The sequence below is a fragment of the Maylandia zebra genome, linkage group LG19, assembly GCF_041146795.1.
Source record: "Maylandia zebra isolate NMK-2024a linkage group LG19, Mzebra_GT3a, whole genome shotgun sequence".
In the NCBI taxonomy this organism is placed as follows: domain Eukaryota; kingdom Metazoa; phylum Chordata; class Actinopteri; order Cichliformes; family Cichlidae; genus Maylandia; species Maylandia zebra.
Window position 1 is genome coordinate 25,554,851 of NC_135185.1, and position 17,306 is coordinate 25,572,156.

Consider the following 17,306-nt stretch of genomic DNA (forward strand, 5'->3'; position numbering starts at 1 on the left):
TGCTGTACAAGGCTGGATGGAGAGCGAGGGAGTGGTGTGGGGGTGTCAGGGTGGAGGTGTATGTATACTCAGAATAGCAGACCTTTGCTTGGACGTGGCGCTCCCTTCACACGGAGCATCCTCTGCCCCGGAGGGTTCTCTGCTACTGTGGTTTGGTGGTGATGGCGGATTAATTAGGCCATGATGTACAAAGCTCTTTGCTTGTGCCGGCTGGCTAACCACAGTGCTGGTGGATACAAGCAGGAAAATTGGTTCTTCTTTAGCAGACTGCTCACAGTTTGCCTTTTTAAAAGGTAAATACGTCTGTGCTCGTGAGGCTCGGGCTCTGTGTTAAGGACTGCATTGTGTTGTAGTTTGGATTGTGGACACTGGGTCCTTCCTGCAGGGAGATTAGAGCCCTCACATTGTAGCGGCAACCACTGAGGAGTTAGAGGTCAGCTGCTGCCTCAGCCTCTCTGTGGGGTGCAGAGCTTTGATTTACTGACTCCACTGCATCACCTCCAGCAAACCCGAGCACACACGGTTAGTACCACACTGCCTCCATGTGGGCAACATCACACACTACCCTGCTGCTTTTCACTGACATTAGTCTCAGTTAGAAATGATATTTTTTCTGATATTGTCTCACTCTCTCATCACACAATTACTGATGACCAAAGGTATGAGGTTAGCTTGTTGAACTCTCACAGCTAAATAGCTCTAGGCAGTGAAAAACAGCATACCGCTGCTTCATTGTGAGTTTTTATTGTTTCTCTTTTCCAACAGACTCATCAGCTCAGTTATAATTAGTAATTTAATCAAAGAAATTGTAACAGTTTTGATGATGGACTGACTGATTTAACAAGCAAAATCTGGTCATGTGGGTTTTTTACTAAGTATAGTCACTGTCTACTTCATTGGCTGGAGCTATTCAAGTGTTTGTTACAGTTTTTGCCCGTTGCCTGAACACATTTTGCAAAACTTTGCTCATTGTGCCAAAACCCTAAACACAAGTAAACATGACACAACACTGGGAAATATACCATTCACATCTGCACCAAATTGAAACTCTACTCTCAAAACCTAAACTCTGCTATCAAAACCTAACATTCCTTTGTCAAAATGTAACTCTGTTGACAAAATGACACATACTTGCATCATATGCAAACACTTACAGAGCAGGAGGAACACACTAGTCTACTTTATATAAAGCACTGCAGTCTTTGATTTCCATTGTTCATTCAGAAGGCATATTTTCAGGAGACACATTTGCAAACAACCAAAAAAGCAAATAGACCTACTCAATATTGTACATTGCAGTACCATGAATTCAGATAAAGCAAAAAAAACCAAAACAAAAAAAACCCCATAATACAGTAATAGAAAAAACACTATACTGTAAACAAAAAATCATGACAATTGTGCATACGTGGGCTCATGGATCCCGCCGTCTGTTGGGGTCTGGCCACAGGACCTCATCAACATCGCAAGCAATGTCTTCTCCCGCTGGGCACCGGGGAAAATATCCTCTTCCATGTCAAAACCATCCATGGATTGCTGTCACCTGAATGTCGCCGCAGGCCTGTTCCATTGCCTGCAGAAGAGGCATGCAGGCATGTAGTTGGCGGTCATATACACGCCATCTCCAAGCCGAAAAAAATTCCTCTATAGGGTTTAAAAATGGTGAGTAAGGGGGCAAGCATACCACTTCAAGTTGACTTTGGTTGGAGAACCAGGCCTGGACCAGAGCAGCCCGATGGAAACTGACATTATCCCATATCACCACAAACCTGGGCTGATCTGGTCTGTTCTGTACAACTATATCATGGAGAGCATCTAGAAATGTGAGTATGTGTTGGCTATTGTATGGACCTAGTATTGCATGATGGTGCAGAAGCCCTCGAAGGCATATGGCGGCACATAATGTGATGTTTCCCCCGCGCTGCCCTGGGACGTGCACAATTGCCCTTTGGCCAATTACATTACGACCCCGTCGTCTTGTTTTGCTCAGGTCGAATCCAGCTTCATCAATGAAAATGTATTCATGAGGCTGTGCAGCTCCATCCATGGCCAAGATTCTCTGAAAAAAAGGGGAACATATCACTGTACTACAGTGCTACACATACAGCACCCTCACCCCATCACACAGGTACCTGTGTAGCTCTCAGAATGGATCCATGTGGTACTGATATGGTACATATTCAGCTGCTACTGGACTTCACCAATACTCTATTGTAAATGTAAGGGACAGTTACACGTACCCGTACATATTCAGCTCGAAGTCCTTTGACCCTGTCACTGTTCCTCTCGAATGGGACTCTGTAGAGCTGCTTCATGGTGATGCTGTGTTTACCCAAGATGCGTCTGATGGTGGTGATGCTCACATGGTCTATGTTGCTGAACACTCGCCTGTCTGCAAGTATTTTCCGTCGTAGCTGGTGGAGACGGATGGCATTGTCTGCCCTCACTAGGTCCACAACAGCAAGTTCCTGCCGTTGTGTGAACAGGCGTTGGCGTCCTCCCCCAGAAGGTCTTCGAGTCATTCTAGAGAAATACAACCACATATTGTCATCGGTTTGCTTATTTTTCTTACAGTACTTCAGTGTATATACTGTATCATCCACTGTACAACACTGTACTTCAATATAAGTAATCATGGTATGTTTCACAGAAACTACCACTTTGGCTGCAAAAGGAGCATTAGCACCCTGCAATACCCTGTACACTTGATATGGTAACTGTAGAACAGTACTATGAAAACCATCTGAGTAGAGTAGAAGGCAGTGAGATGAAGACAGACCTGTTTTCTAGTCGGAATTTTCTTATTACAGATGCCACTGTGAAGCGGCTTAGATGTGGGTGGACTCTCTGCCCAGCTTCCCTCATAGTCAGGCCGTGGTTGATGACATGGTCCACCAAAGTTGCTCTTATATCATCAGAAATATGGGTCCGTGCATGGCCTCTTTGACCTCCTCCTCCTCTTCCTCTTGCTCTCCCTCCATCCATGCTTGCAAAGTTCTTGAATTGGCTAAACTGAGGGCTTTTTGTGGTTGGCTAATTGGTGTTCAGTTTTGCAAGTAAGTGCCTTCAGGTGTATATTTGAGTGGTTGCAATTACCCGATGTGTTTTGTATTTTGGATACATGTGTTTTCCAAATGGCACCCTGAAATTTCATTTTTGAACGAAGTGTCTTATGTATGAAATAGAGTGTAGTATGCAGGACCATGTGTGTTGCATAAAGGAGTAAGTGTGTTGCATAATTGCAACCAGAGTGCAAAGCAGCACTTTTGTTTAAGGTATGGGTACATGTGTTTGAGGTATGGTAACAAAAGCTTCAAGTTGTGTTACTTTAGTCTAAGCATGGGTTTATAGTGTTCAAGCAACGAGCAAAAACTGTAATACAAATATCTAATCAGCCAATCACATGACAGCAACTGTATGTATTTAGGCATATAGACATGGTCAAGATGATGTGCTGAAGATAAAACTGAATATCAGAATGGGGAAGAAAAGTGGTTTAAGCTGCACAGCCGTCCCTTGGGTTTAGCAGCAGTTCTCTGAATGACAATGCCTTGTTGATGCCAGAGGTCAAAGGAGAATGGCCAGATTTCTTCGAGCTGACAGGAGGGCAACAGTAACACTATAACAACTTGACACAACCAAGGTATGCAGACCACACCCAGCGCCACTTCTGTCAGCTTAGAACAGTAACGTGAGGCTACAGTTCACAAAATCTGACAACATAGAAAATTGGAAAATGCTACCTGGTCTGATGAGTCTCGATTTCTGCTGAGACATCAAAATTTGCCATAAATTCCTGAAAACACAAATCCTTACCGCTGGTGGATGTTTAATGGTGTTTCGTGGCACACTTTAGGTCCCTTAGGACCATTTGTACATGGTTGCTAACCATGTACATCCGTTTATGACTGCAGTCAATATGGAGCAAAATCCCTGATTATGTTTCCATTGGCGTGAAGAATTAAGGAAAAAGGGATCCAGCCTAGTGCTGGCAATATGTACCCTATCCCTAACCCTAAAGTGACCGGCGAGTGTATAAAAATGTCAACTTACAGTTTTTTCTGATTGCTTAAGCACATTTTTTGTAACTATTGGCTAATTTTGCAAAACTCTTCACACAAATAAGAAAACCTGTCACCCAATAATCAAAACATTGTAGTTCTCTTGCAAAAGCAAACACAGCTAGATTAACTCTTCACACCTTCGTAAAAATGGTGTTTCCGTATCAAACAGTACACACAAGCCATCATCTACTAAGCACACAATGCGCCAACTGCACACTGATGGTATGAATACAAAACACATCTGGCTTTTGCTTTCTCTGCGCACAAGGTAGGCTATGTCAGTTTGAGCTCATACTTCTGTCATAGATCCATAAGCATAGAGGGATCCAAACTTCAAGTACTGGTGTTTATTCAAACACATCAAAACAAACACAAGTGTTTATTTCCAAGTATAGGATTATTTGCAATCGCCATAATGACTATATGGGTTACTTGGTCTGCAGTGAACATGCTTCCTCTGCCCCGAGCATCTGGTCATCTAGCAATTCTGTAAAGTAACAATTTCAGTATTTTTACATCAATGGTATTGGTGTGTTTCTCATTGGCATATGGCAGTGCTACAAATCTTTGTGCGAAGTGACTGTACTAACCGATTCTCATTTCAAGATGTCCTTATGATACTTGCTACAGTGTAGCGGCTCGAGTTAGGCTGGACCCGTTGGCCAGCTACCCTCAGGGTCATTCCACGGTTGATTACATGGTCCACTATTGTAGCTCTGATGTCATCAGCAATTCTATTTCTTACTCTTCCTACCCTTCCTCTCCCCCCTCCTCATCTTCCTCTCCCCCCTCCTCGTCTTCCTCTTGCTCCTCCTTGTCCTTGTCGTCCTCTTCATCCTACTTCTTCACCTCCACGTCCTCTTCCTCGGCCTCCTCTACTTCTCACTCTTTCTGCTCCCTCCATTGTACTCCGCACACACAGCTTACCTGTATTATAGTGCTTAGGCTGATTGCAAAGTGAACTAATTATCTAAAAAAGTTTTCACATGTGAAAGTGTGCCAGACAGTTGGCAAATTAGTGTTAATGATAGCCATACATGTGTATACTTTTGCTAGGAGTGTGTTGGAAATTTGGTAATTGAGTGTTGTGCAGTGAATTGTGCCTACAGTTTTGCAAAGTGTGTGTTACAAAATTGCAAACTGAGTGCAAAGCAGTTTTTGTGCTTTTAGTTTTGCAAACTCAGTGAGTGGTTTTGCTATAAGTCTGAATAGTTTTAGAGATTGTGCTACAGGAATCACAGTTAGGGTTTAAGCATTCAGAAAAAACTGTAACAGTAACTAATCAATTTTCAACAAACAAAATATGGATTACAGTTTTTTCTGAATGCTTAAGCACATTTTTTGTAACTATTGGCTAATTTTGCAAAACTCTTCACACAAATAAGAAAACCTGTCACCCAATAATCAAAACATTGTAGTTCTCTTGCAAAAGCAAACACAGCTAGATTAACTCTTCACACCTTCGTAAAAATGGTGTTTCCGTATCAAACAGTACACACAAGCCATCATCTACTAAGCACACAATGCGCCAACTGCACACTGATGGTATGAATACAAAACACATCTGGCTTTTGCTTTCTCTGTGCACAAGGTAGGCTATGTCAGTTTGAGCTCATACTTCTGTCATAGATCCATAAGCATAGAGGGATCCAAACTTCAAGTACTGGTGTTTATTCAAACACATCAAAACAAACACAAGTGTTTATTTCCAAGTATAGGATTATTTGCAATCGCCATAATGACTATATGGGTTACTTGGTCTGCAGTGAACATGCTTCCTCTGCCCCGAGCATCTGGTCATCTAGCAATTCTGTAAAGTAACAATTTCAGTATTTTTACATCAATGGTATTGGTGTGTTTCTCATTGGCATACGGCAGTGCTACAAATCTTTGTGCGAAGTGACTGTACTAACCGATTCTCAAAATGTCCTTATGATACTTGCTACAGTGTAGCGGCTCGAGTTAGGCTGGACCCGTTGGCCAGCTTCCCTCAGGGTCATTCCACGGTTGATTACATGGTCCACTATTGTAGCTCTGATGTCATCAGCAATTCTATTTCTTACTCTTCCTACCCTTCCTCTCCCCCCTCCTCGTCTTCCTCTTGCTCCTCCTTGTCCTTGTCGTCCTCTTCATCCTACTTCTTCACCTCTACGTCCTCTTCCTCGGCCTCCTCTACTTCTCACTCTTTCTGCTCCCTCCATTGTACTCCGCACACACAGCTTACCTGTATTATAGTGCTTAGGCTGATTGCAAAGTGAACTAATTATCTAAAAAAGTTTTCACATGTGAAAGTGTGCCAGACAGTTGGCAAGTTAGTGTTAATGATAGCCATACATGTGTATACTTTTGCTAGGAGTGTGTTGGAAATTTGGTAATTGAGTGTTGTGCAGTGAATTGTGCCTACAGTTTTGCAAAGTGTGTGTTACAAAATTGCAAACTGAGTGCAAAGCAGTTTTTGTGCTTTTAGTTTTGCAAACTCAGTGAGTGGTTTTGCTATAAGTCTGAATAGTTTTAGAGATTGTGCTACAGGAATCACAGTTAGGGTTTAAGCATTCAGAAAAAACTGTAATCTAGCTGTGTTCGCTTTTGCAAGAGAACTACAATGTTTTGATTATTGGGTGACAGGTTTTCTTATTTGTGTGAAGAGTTTTGCAAAATTAGCCAATAGTTACAAAAAATGTGCTTAAGCAATCAGAAAAAACTGTAATTAACCCCAACCCTGATTACCAGCGGTGCTGGTTAATAAAAATGAAGCAGAAGAGCTCTCATAAAACCAAAGTGATGAGCCAAAACCTGCTCAGAAGGAGTGTAAAGTTTAGGGATAGATCTTTGAGGTTTGTACAATCACAACCTTCTACACAATACTCTTATCGGATATAAACAACATACTTAATGACTTACATGCAGAAGGTAAGAACATGCTCATCCTTCTTGAGCACATTCAGCTCTTGTTTTGTTGTACTTTCTGAGCCCATCTGACGCCCCCACAAAGCAAAGCACCTCAGTGCTGCAAACTGCTCTCTCTGAGGTGTAGCAATCTGTTGTACACACAAGCTACTTGTTGCCCACAGACAGTCCCAGTGCAGCTCAGACTTGTTGTTTGTCAGCTCTCAGGAGCACTGATCTAGAGAGGCCTGAGTGCTTGTATTATTAGATAGAGAAAACCACTCAGCACAGCAGGTAAACCTTTGATATATCTGTCAGAGGTGTTTTTCAAGGCGTTATGAGTGTCTATGTGAACGAGCGTGCTGCTTTAGTGGGTTTGAAGCCTTCTCTAAAGGTGTTTAGAAAAGGCTAAGTGTGAAAATGTCTTAAAGAGGCCTCAAAGAGAGCGGATACTCTTTGATGCTTTGTCCCACAGAGAGAGCCACAGAAGCACGCTGCACTACAAAACAAAAGATGTTCCTTTCTTCTGTCACTCAATCACCCTGCTTTCTAGTTGAGGAGCAGAAACCCTTTACTGTATGAGGGAGATGTATTGGAAGTTCACACGCAATACACTACAGAATTTGAAAAAAAAAAACATTTAAGAGGTGTGTTCATTTGAGGAAGCTAAGGGAGTTGGAGAAAGCAATGCTGAATATATTTCATGAGTGTGGTAATGAAAGCAGTGTGGAGGATACAAACCCACAACGTAATGACAATGACTAACCTCAGTCAATGGCATCACTGTGCTGAGCATCAGCTGAATAACAAACAGTGTACACTATGAACAGGTGCTTTTTTTTCTTTTCTTTTTATTTCTCAGTTTGCATTCAGTTTTAACTAAAGTGGTGAATGTTTGTGTTTTGTCTCTAGGAGCTGGAGAAAAAAGGATATGGTCCCATTACAACTGAGATTCTGGTTGGGCAGCAGTTTTACTACGCTGAGGACTATCACCAGCAGTACCTGAAGAAGGTACCTAAAGGCTACTGTGGCCTCAAAGGCACCGGGATTTCCTGTCCCATCGGCGCCAGAAAGGATGAACTGTGAGCCACGTGTGGTGAGAGAGGGAAAATACTCAGCTCGCAGAATATGCTTCAAGGCACTAATTTCATTGTTCGCAGTCCATGCATCTAATTTATTTTCTTTTTCTTATAAATGGACTGTATCTACAATGCATCTGTCCGTATTTGTAAGATAATAACACATTAGTCAACATCATTACTGAGCCTCATATCTGTTATAAGCTTCAGTAATTCCTGGCTGCCTTCCAGCTATGGAGAACACAAACATGTGTAAAACATTTTTGAGAGATTTTCTAAATAAAACAAAACAAAAAAAAACCTTGAAAAACTTGGAGAGCAATGACACAAAATAAATGTTTAAAAGCTGCATAAAAATTAATTTGAAACATGATTGAATTTTGTATTGCAGTGCTCTTTTTGACTGCAGTAACTAACAGCTTCCAGAGGGTGGCGAGATTTCACAAAAGAAATCCATACGTTATGTATAAATATACATATAATGTGGGATGAGTGTATAAACATTGTCTTGGTAAACTGGAAGATGAAACGGTTTTCTAACCTGATCCGTGTAATCCGTCTCACCTCCAACACTGCCACAGCACTGTGACAAAGCTCAGTTTCTTATACTTCTTAGCAAGCAAAGACACCAATACTAGCTTGATTTTAATGCTGTTTTTCTTTAGTTTTTAACTTTTCTAAACACTGCAATTTAATTACTTTTATTACTTGTTGCCTTTCTTATTATTACACTGGAAATAAAAATGTTTCTCCTCCTACCTTATGTTTAGTGTGCAGGTGTTTGTGTATATATATCAGTATGTGTTAATTTATGCATATGTCTGCCCACAAAGCTCTGTATATATACACACACAGATATCTATATTTATAAAATAAAGAAAAACCACTGCGTAAAGTATTTTGTCCCCTTTTCAGCCCCATTTGAGAAGGGACGTACCACTGGGGGGACAAATGGGTGACTCACTGTGATAAACAGATGCACATTCAAAGGCCATTCATTCTGAATCACACAATGACACACTTGAATACCCGTGCATTCAATATGATACACGGTTTGCTTAAACTTTCACTCTACGCTACGTAGCCCATAATTAGGAATGAAAGGCTCATTATTTGACATACTTAAAAGAATTGAATTTCCGATTCTGCCTTGTGTGCAGAATTTCTTGTGTGTTTTTTATAATTAAACACATCAACATGAAAGTCTGTTTAAAAATGAAAATCACACACATGGTTACACTCCAAAATACAGAGATGATATCTAGAAAAAGCTTTCTGGTCGACCGCAGTAGTGTGATTCACCCCGCTCTTGTTCTTCCCCCTCCCTCTCTGCTATCTCTCTCTGTCTGTGTGTATGTGTCACATCCTGACACCTGTGTGTAGGTGTGGACCAGGGCACAGGTGCAGGTGCAACCTCTGTGGGCCTATTTTAGTATTGGGACAGATATTTTTGCATGTGTCTGCATGCAGCAGCTCTGTATGTGTGTGCGTGTGTGTCGAGGCATGTGAAGCTGTGGCTTGCTTGATCGAACCGCGCTGAGTGGTGTGTGGTTGGGCCAGCTTGCTGTTTTCCAGTGCCTGCTTATATTTTTGCATTCTGCTTTGCGTCTCAAGTGTGTGAGAGGAGATAACCTTTTAATGAAGCGAGCTTCATTTCCCCCGTCTTTGACGAAGAGGGTGGCATTAAAGCCTTAATCGCGCTGTGACATCAGGTTTTCCGCCATTTGTGATGATTTCTGACTGAAACAAGAGATGCCTGAGTGAGCCACGGTATGATTCTCCCACAAAGCAGAGACGCCGTTATCACTAACTCAGGTTATGAGTTGATAATACGTAGGGAGAGATTTTTGTGTGGAAAATTACCGGCTTTAACACAGACATGTAAAAACGAGTGCCATTTAGAGTGTAGCTGCGTGAGTAAATGTGTTTTCTCTGTATTCCTTTGTAATAGATTAAAATGGGGCTTGGAAATGCTTGGTACTCTCATGTACGCATCCATACACAAACACAGTGAGGCAGAACAGGACAGGAACCAGGCTGTGTGCGCCCTTCAGACAGAGCCTATTGTCTGCAGATGGGCCTTTAATGGCCCCACAGCTGGCCACAAAGGGCTCACCGCTCCAGCGTGCTGCTTTGCCTCTCACTGGCCTATACTCCAAGAGAGGGGGCAGCTCGCATCCATACCAGCATCACGCATTTGATATATTCTTTTTTTCTGTCACAAGAAATCTTTTTTGTGTATTACCCATCCGTTTTTAAACAACTGTGCTCATGAAAATCGTTGCCAGATGATTTGAAGAAAGCTTTTGCAAAGACCTGTGGCACTGTGGAACAGTGGGCTGAAGCTGGTGCTGGTTGTTTATGAGAGGTACTCTGCACTCTTACCCACACGTGTACACTCAACCCTCACAAACACAAGTCCCAACCGCTACCTCGAACTCCGTCCTGTACTGCCGCCTAATGCAAAAGGCAGCGCCCACGCAAAAGAAGCAAACACACCAAAAAGACACCTTGCAGAGACGTGCACCCACACAAATTCTTGCACTCTGATATGCTCTCTAAGGTGTCCTCCTTTCATAGCTTTTCATGTATCTTCCCTTTAAGAGCTTCAATCGAGCTAACTTTATTTATATACCATACCCTATGTGCATACACCATTGGAGAGAGCATTGTTTTATACCATTTCCTGTTTTAGATACCATGTGGTGACATAATCTATTGTTTTAGACACCAACACAGCTTTTCTTGGAGAGCTATATATAAAGAACAATAGCACAGAGCGGTGTATACTGGTGCTGTCCTACCAGCTGGAGGATTGTTGTGCCTTCTTGTCCTGCTCCTCACATAATTATGAGAATTTGGAGCGAGGCAACTATTTGGTTGTGTGGGGGTGCGTATCGTCTTCCGCACGTGTGATAGCGAAGGGACGGGAGCGCTTTGCTTTTCTATAGGGCCTGTACATTACTCCGTGATGATATGAGAAGTTGTGTGCGGGTTTTGCAGATGCCAGATGTGTTTGCATCCCCTCTGTTGCTCTCTCTTCCCCTCCCTCTGGTTCCTGCATGGGCGCAGGGTCTCAATCAGAGCATCAGGGCTCCAGGAACCAGAGCACAGCAGTCTCTCTGTGCTGCCCAGAGAAGTGCAGCCTTGTCTGGGTCGATGCATCTGTGGCCTGGGGGCGAGCTGGGGGAAGAGGGCAAACCCTGGTGCCCCTGCATGCCGGTTTCACTCGAGGTCGGCTCTGTTAGTGCAGCCTGACCCTTTAACTCTGAGAGAGAAACACGAGCATATTACCAAATACGGCAGATCAGCTACAGCATGCCAGTCATTGACAAAGCAGTGATGTTGTGTTTAAAAAATGTACTCTCAAACAGGTTACTTTGGTGCAGCAGAAACGCAGGCTCACACATGTTCACATACACATGTGTTTTCCCAAAAAAGACAGAATGTTATAACTTTGTTCTTCTTTGCCACTGGGAATAGCACTGGGGGGGTGGAGGCCAGCACGTGCTGCAGGGCCCTGTTGGCTGCTAACTGGCCCACAGGCTTTCTGGCTGACAGCCCACTCCGTGACACTCTGCACCTGGGAGCCTGTGTGTTGTCAGCCATGCTAGCTAGCTCAAGCTACCACCACATGACACACAGGAAACACAGAAATAACTGCTGAGTGTCTTCAGCACAGTTATCACGTACTGGGAGTGTGCTGCTGACAGAAAATGGTTGAGAGGAGCTCTTAAAAGAAAGCAGAAAGATGTAGGAGTAATGGCTGGAATTGGACTGAGTAATAGCAGTATGGAGCAAGAAGAGAGAAAAGTGAAAAGAAAATTGAAACACCAAGATGCTTAGGCTCTTGCACCTGTGCCTCTTTGTGTTAGAAGAAGATTCCACTGGCCTTGATTCAAACACTGCTGAACATTTCTCTGACACATGCAATGCATCCTGTTTATCATGTCATTTTTATAATCAAGCCACTACAGAGATGATTGTGTAACAATCAAAAGATTGACATTTTGCAGCTGGGGCGCCCATATAACAGATACATTTCCAAACCATCTCTCTTTTATGTAGTGTGTGTGTGTGTGTGTGTGTGTTTTTTATAGCTTTATCTGCTCTGTCCATCAACTGCTTGAGTCATTGCAGCTTCACATCGCGCAGGTGCGCAAGTTAAGTAAACTCTTAAAATTGCTAGCAAGCTCTCAATTAGAGCTCAGTGCAGGAAAGTATTGAGTAACGTTTGGGCTTTCAGGTGGCAATGTGCTGATGTGTAACCATTCTAAGGAAAGAGGGCAGAAACAGGACACACACACACACAGTCTTTGCATTGCAACATGCGCAAACTGTTTTCCGTGTGCTTGCCACAGCCAACTAATTTCTGTCAACGGTGCAGATTGAATCTTGGGTTCAGTTTCCTGATGAGACTCATCATAAAGATGGTGGCATGATGATGTTGCCTATTTGCAACTAAATATATGTTTCTGTCTAGGAAGTGGCGACAACAAAGGAAGATTAGAAATAAATGTGTAGGAAATGAGTAGATGGTGGGAGAGAAAAAGAAAAGGGAGGAGAGATGGTGCTCGCTGCACCAGGAGGAAGCTGGGTCTGATGCCACTCCATGCAGCTGCTCCCAAACACCCACACTCTTCCTGTTGGAGTGTGTGCATATGTGTGTGTGTGTGTGTGCGTCTATGTTTAGTTTCTTTGTATAGAAATTTACTTCCAACAGGTTCCAACACAGAATTATGTCATTCTGTGAAACATTTCAGTTGATGCACGCAAAAAGAAAATTATAACCTCCATGGTGTATGAAAGAGAAAGGGTTCAGCAGCGAGGCACGAAGACTCTTGGTATCCTACTGAAGACATAATTTTCTCCTGTGCGGCTGAGGCCCTCTGTGTCTTTTCAAAGAAATACTGGCCTCAAAAAACATCCGCTGGTGGAAACGCTGGCCTGTCAGTCAGTGAATGGAAAAGTTTGAGGTGAGAATGTGGCCACATTGAGGTGTCAGGGTGTGCAATTGTGTATGTGTCAATATATGAGTTTGGCGGTCTCTCTAAGTTTCCAATACAATAAAATGCAAAGAGTTTTCGTTAGCCACATTGCACTTGTGCTTTACACTGCACATTTGTCTCTGATCACACTGACCTCTGACATATACATAGTAACATGCACCATGTGCATCATTTCCTATTTATAGACCTCTGTGGGAGAAAAAAAAATATCAATACCTCAGAACGTTCAGCATATACATGATAAGTAACTATGACATATTAGACTATTAATGGCTTTGCATTTTTCTCATTTAACTGAATATTAAAAGTAGCAAAGCTGCTTCACAAAGACTGACGAAAAAAGAAAAGGCAAAAAAGGTTAAATTTATGCAACTTAATGCGTATTTATCAGTGAGACACCATCAGGGCTGTTACTTTAGATGCAGCCATAATGTCCTATTGTGTCAGCTGATCAAATATTGTCCTATAACGTGCTATTAAATTGGACTGGGTCAGTCGGATGATTAGAGACTTGTGCTACTGATTTTTGTTGTTTTATTGCTTTTTTTTTTTGCAAATCTCCTTAATTGTTCATGATGATCCGAGTACTGTGTAATAGTCTATAGTAGACTATTACACAGTACTGCAAGTTGGTGTGTGGTTCTTATTGAAGAGAATCAGATTTTAATCAATTAATAGCATAATATGTATGCCACAATTTAACATACATATGTTTTTATTTTCGATCCCTAAGACTGACTGTAACCATGCTCCAAAAACATTGTGTAGCAGCCTCAGATACGAGAAGTGGACTTAGCCTAGTCCAAGGCTAAAAATGCTTACAGGGGCAACAAAAAATTGTCATTTAGTTTAGACTAGTTTTAACCAATGTCTACGAAATTGGCTATAAGGAAATAAAAACTAATGCATGAGGACAAAAAGTGTGAGGAAATGAACTGACGCTCACTGTGCATGAATAAAAACATCTCTGCAGAGATGAGATCCAATCAGAACTACTTAATTGCGTAGAAACATGGGACGAGTTTGGAAGTGTGCAGTAAGATTAGATGCGCACATTTGAGCTGCCCCGGGGAAAGGGTAGAGCTTTGTTTATTCTGGTAAAATGCTTTTTAAACTGTGTAAACTGTTACACTTTATATTTTATTCAAATGACTCAAGTTTAGATCTAAATTTAGTCTAATATAATCTCACGATATGCAGTCGACTAAAGCAGAGTAAAAAGAATTTAGATGACTAAATTACGGTTGAATAAAACTGACGTTTTAAATAAAAAACTATGACTAAACCTGCTTCTTTAGTCATTTAACCATGCATTTTATACACCTAAAGGACTTTGTCTGCTTACCTCACCTCCGTGGCCAATAGATGTGCATGTGTTTGGACTGTAGGAGGAAGCCCTAACTGGCACAGGAAGAAAGTGCAAGCTCCACGCAGAAAGGCCCCAGCTGGGGTTCAATTCAGGAACCTTCTTGCTGTGAGACGATAGCACTAACCCCTGTATCACCAGGCCACCCGTATATGGTAGCCTAGAAGACGCTTAGGTTTTAGGAAATCATGACTGGTGGGACTATATATGCTTTTTTTGCTTAAGAAGTAATCTTCTTCACTGTTGTATGAAACAACATGTATTGGCTCCCTTCCCAAGACCTCGTTCTGTGAGACATTTTATGAGAAGTGCAGTACTTTTGAGAAGAAACACACCAGCACCAGTACAAATGGAGGCCATCAAATACGAATTAGGCCAGCGGTGCATACTGATTTGTCGGGTATTTTCTAAAATCTCCTGTAGTGTGCAAACCTTTTGATGACAAATTTATTTTCCTCCACCTCATCAACTCGTTCTTTATCTTATCTGTATTTTCTGATCTGTCTTTCTCTTGTTCACTGGCTTCTCAGTCTGTCACACACTTTTTCCCCTTCTTCTGTTGGGGCCATGTGAGATGAGTACAAGACAGAGGAGAGTGTGAGCTGTGGTGAGCCACAGACCAAAATAACTGGTACTTTTTTCTTTTCTTTTTTTTGTTATAAAAACACATGTGCATCCACCCACACGTAAAGTCACACATGCGTGCGCTGTCCCACGCATAAGCACAGTCACAAAGAGGTCCCTTTTACTTTAGGATCCCTGGAGAGGGGTGTCACTGGATGTATGTTTGGCTCTGTCAGTGGAGATGCAAGTATTGGAAATGAACCCCCGTGAGGTGACACTGTTTGGTAGAGCAGCGGAAAGTCTTTTCGGCTGTCTCGACTTAATATTAGAAGGTACCATTTGGAAATAAAGCAATTATTTCATTCTTTCGGTTTCCTCGTTTTGTGCGAGATACTGCTCACTCAGTTGGGCTTGCTTTCTCTCTCGGTCTCCGTTGCCGTCTCTTGTGACAGATCCTGCAGCCTCCCTGTCAAGCTGGCATAGTGGCATCATTCTAAAACTGGTATTAGGCATTTCCTGCTGCGTCCGTTGGCGGGTGTAAGGGTGTGTGTGTGTGTGTGTGTGTGTGTGTGTCAGCGCGCGCGTGTGTGTGTGTCGGGGCGGAACGCACCTGGTCCGCGCAGCTGTGGGGATCCTAGCAGGGGGGAGAGAGAGAAAGAGAGATATAGAGGAAGGAGAGAAAGAGAGATGGATGGGAGGAGACGAAAAGGGGGCCCTGTGTGCTTTATCGGGGACCCAACAAGTTCAAATAGAAAGAAAGAAAGATGCGGGTAGAAAAAGGGGAGGTTTTTTTTTTTCAGTCTGTTGCCGTGGCTTGTCGCGCAGGTCTTACACCGTATTCATTCCACAAGCTTCGAACTTTGTGAAACTGCCCTCTTAGATTGAGGTTTTCGGGCTGTTGAAGACAGATTTGTGTGTCAAAGTTTCTCCGTCAGCCAGATGCAACTGTGATCAGCCAGATGCAACTGCGACGGAAATCTGTACGCTCTGTTTCTTCTCTCCTGGAATGGTTTGACAATCATCCCAAACACCCCACTTTTTCTAATAAATTGTTCCTGTGTGTATTTGAGAGTCATTTAAGTGAGACCCGTCCAAATGGCATTATGCATATCTCCACGAGGAAAGGAAAGGAAAGGAAAGGAAAGGAAAAAGCAAATATTAAATACTAGGTAGTGTGTCATCTATTTGGTTAACATGTAAAACTTAACAATATTAGGAAGTAAATGCAGCTCCTCTTTCGTTTGCCTGCTCCCAAATGCCTTACTGTAAGTTGTGTCAGTCTGCGCAAATGCAGTTCCTCTGGTCCTCTGCAGAGGGGGCAAGGAATCTAGGGGGAAAAAACCTATGGAAGAACAACGATAATAGTAAAGATTCTAGCATGCAGATTTAGAGTGAGCAAATAGGCCAATCGCAGGAGGAAACCACGTAGGAACCCACACTGTGAGAAAACAAACAGATGTGTTTATGAGGCTTTTTCATTTAAAGAGCACAGAACTTCTTCAGGATGTAACCAAAGCGCAGATGTGCACAGTCTGTTTTACAGCTGGATGACCAAGGACGGGTCAACACTGGAAAGGTCAAGTGACCAGGCCGGAGGTCACGCTACAGAGAACCGCAACTCAGGAAAGATGAGCACAAAGGAATCTAGTGCACAATACACACTCACACCCTCTCGCACACATTCACTCAAGCCATCATTAAAACTGTTGCAACTCTTGACCCTTTGCTCCACATGGGTAGAGAAAGCGGATAGTCTCAGTCTGCATTCTGACGGCAGACACACACACACACACACACACACACATCACCACCCCCTTCATTAGGTCATTTGATTAGAAGCCACCGGGATGACATGGGTCAACATCAAAGCAGCATCTCAGCAGAACAGATGCAAATAAAGTTAACTTCATTCTCTGGAGATTAGATTGTTACAGTCAAACTCGTGCAATAAAATATGGAACATACGGGGAAATGTTAGGCTTTATGAGAAGAAGGTTGCAGATATCTGGTGAGCTCTTTCTAACTCAAAACTACCAGCTTTCCTTCACTTCCAGACATATTGTCACTTATAACAGCAGAAAAACAACCAAATGCTACCTTACTCACAACATCTGATCTAACCCATTTTAACATTGCTGCAGGACTTACACTTGTGCCCCTGGTACACCATGTTTTACCATTTACTCTTTCCTTAATGTCCCTTAATGTTACTTGTAGCTATAGTTACTACTGTTGAGCAGAACCTAAACTGTCTCCTTTTAACTAGTGTGCAAGTATTTGCAAACTATTAACTGTGACCTTTTTTTACATTCTCACACAACCTCGAAAAAGCTGCTTT

General features: G+C 42.5%; 2 protein-coding genes across 3 annotated transcripts in view; one reads left to right on the plus strand and one right to left on the minus strand.

The window, feature by feature from the left end:
* The window catches only part of msrab (methionine sulfoxide reductase Ab), a 48,311-nt gene extending 39,519 nt beyond the window's left edge, over positions 1-8,792 (plus strand). Inside the window, exon 7 of one of the 2 annotated variants that reach the window (XR_190918.2) lies at positions 7,863-7,996. Coding sequence is in view for 1 of the 2 variants with exons in the window: in XM_004540422.2 (XP_004540479.2) it covers positions 7,863-8,036 (174 nt within the window). In the remaining variant the exon portion in view is untranslated. Of the gene's footprint in view, positions 1-7,862 lie in introns of both variants that reach the window. The other variant, XM_004540422.2, reaches the window with a different exon arrangement.
* On the minus strand, positions 754-3,367 carry LOC143413913 (uncharacterized). The gene is made up of 3 exons (XM_076877332.1): positions 2,780-3,367; positions 2,241-2,523; positions 754-2,059 (listed from the first exon to the last, which is right to left on the minus strand). Exons 1-3 carry the CDS (start codon positions 2,983-2,985, stop codon positions 1,517-1,519), a joined length of 1,032 nt encoding a protein of 343 aa, XP_076733447.1. The 5' UTR covers positions 2,986-3,367; the 3' UTR covers positions 754-1,516.
* Positions 8,793-17,306: the final 8,514 nt, after the last annotated feature.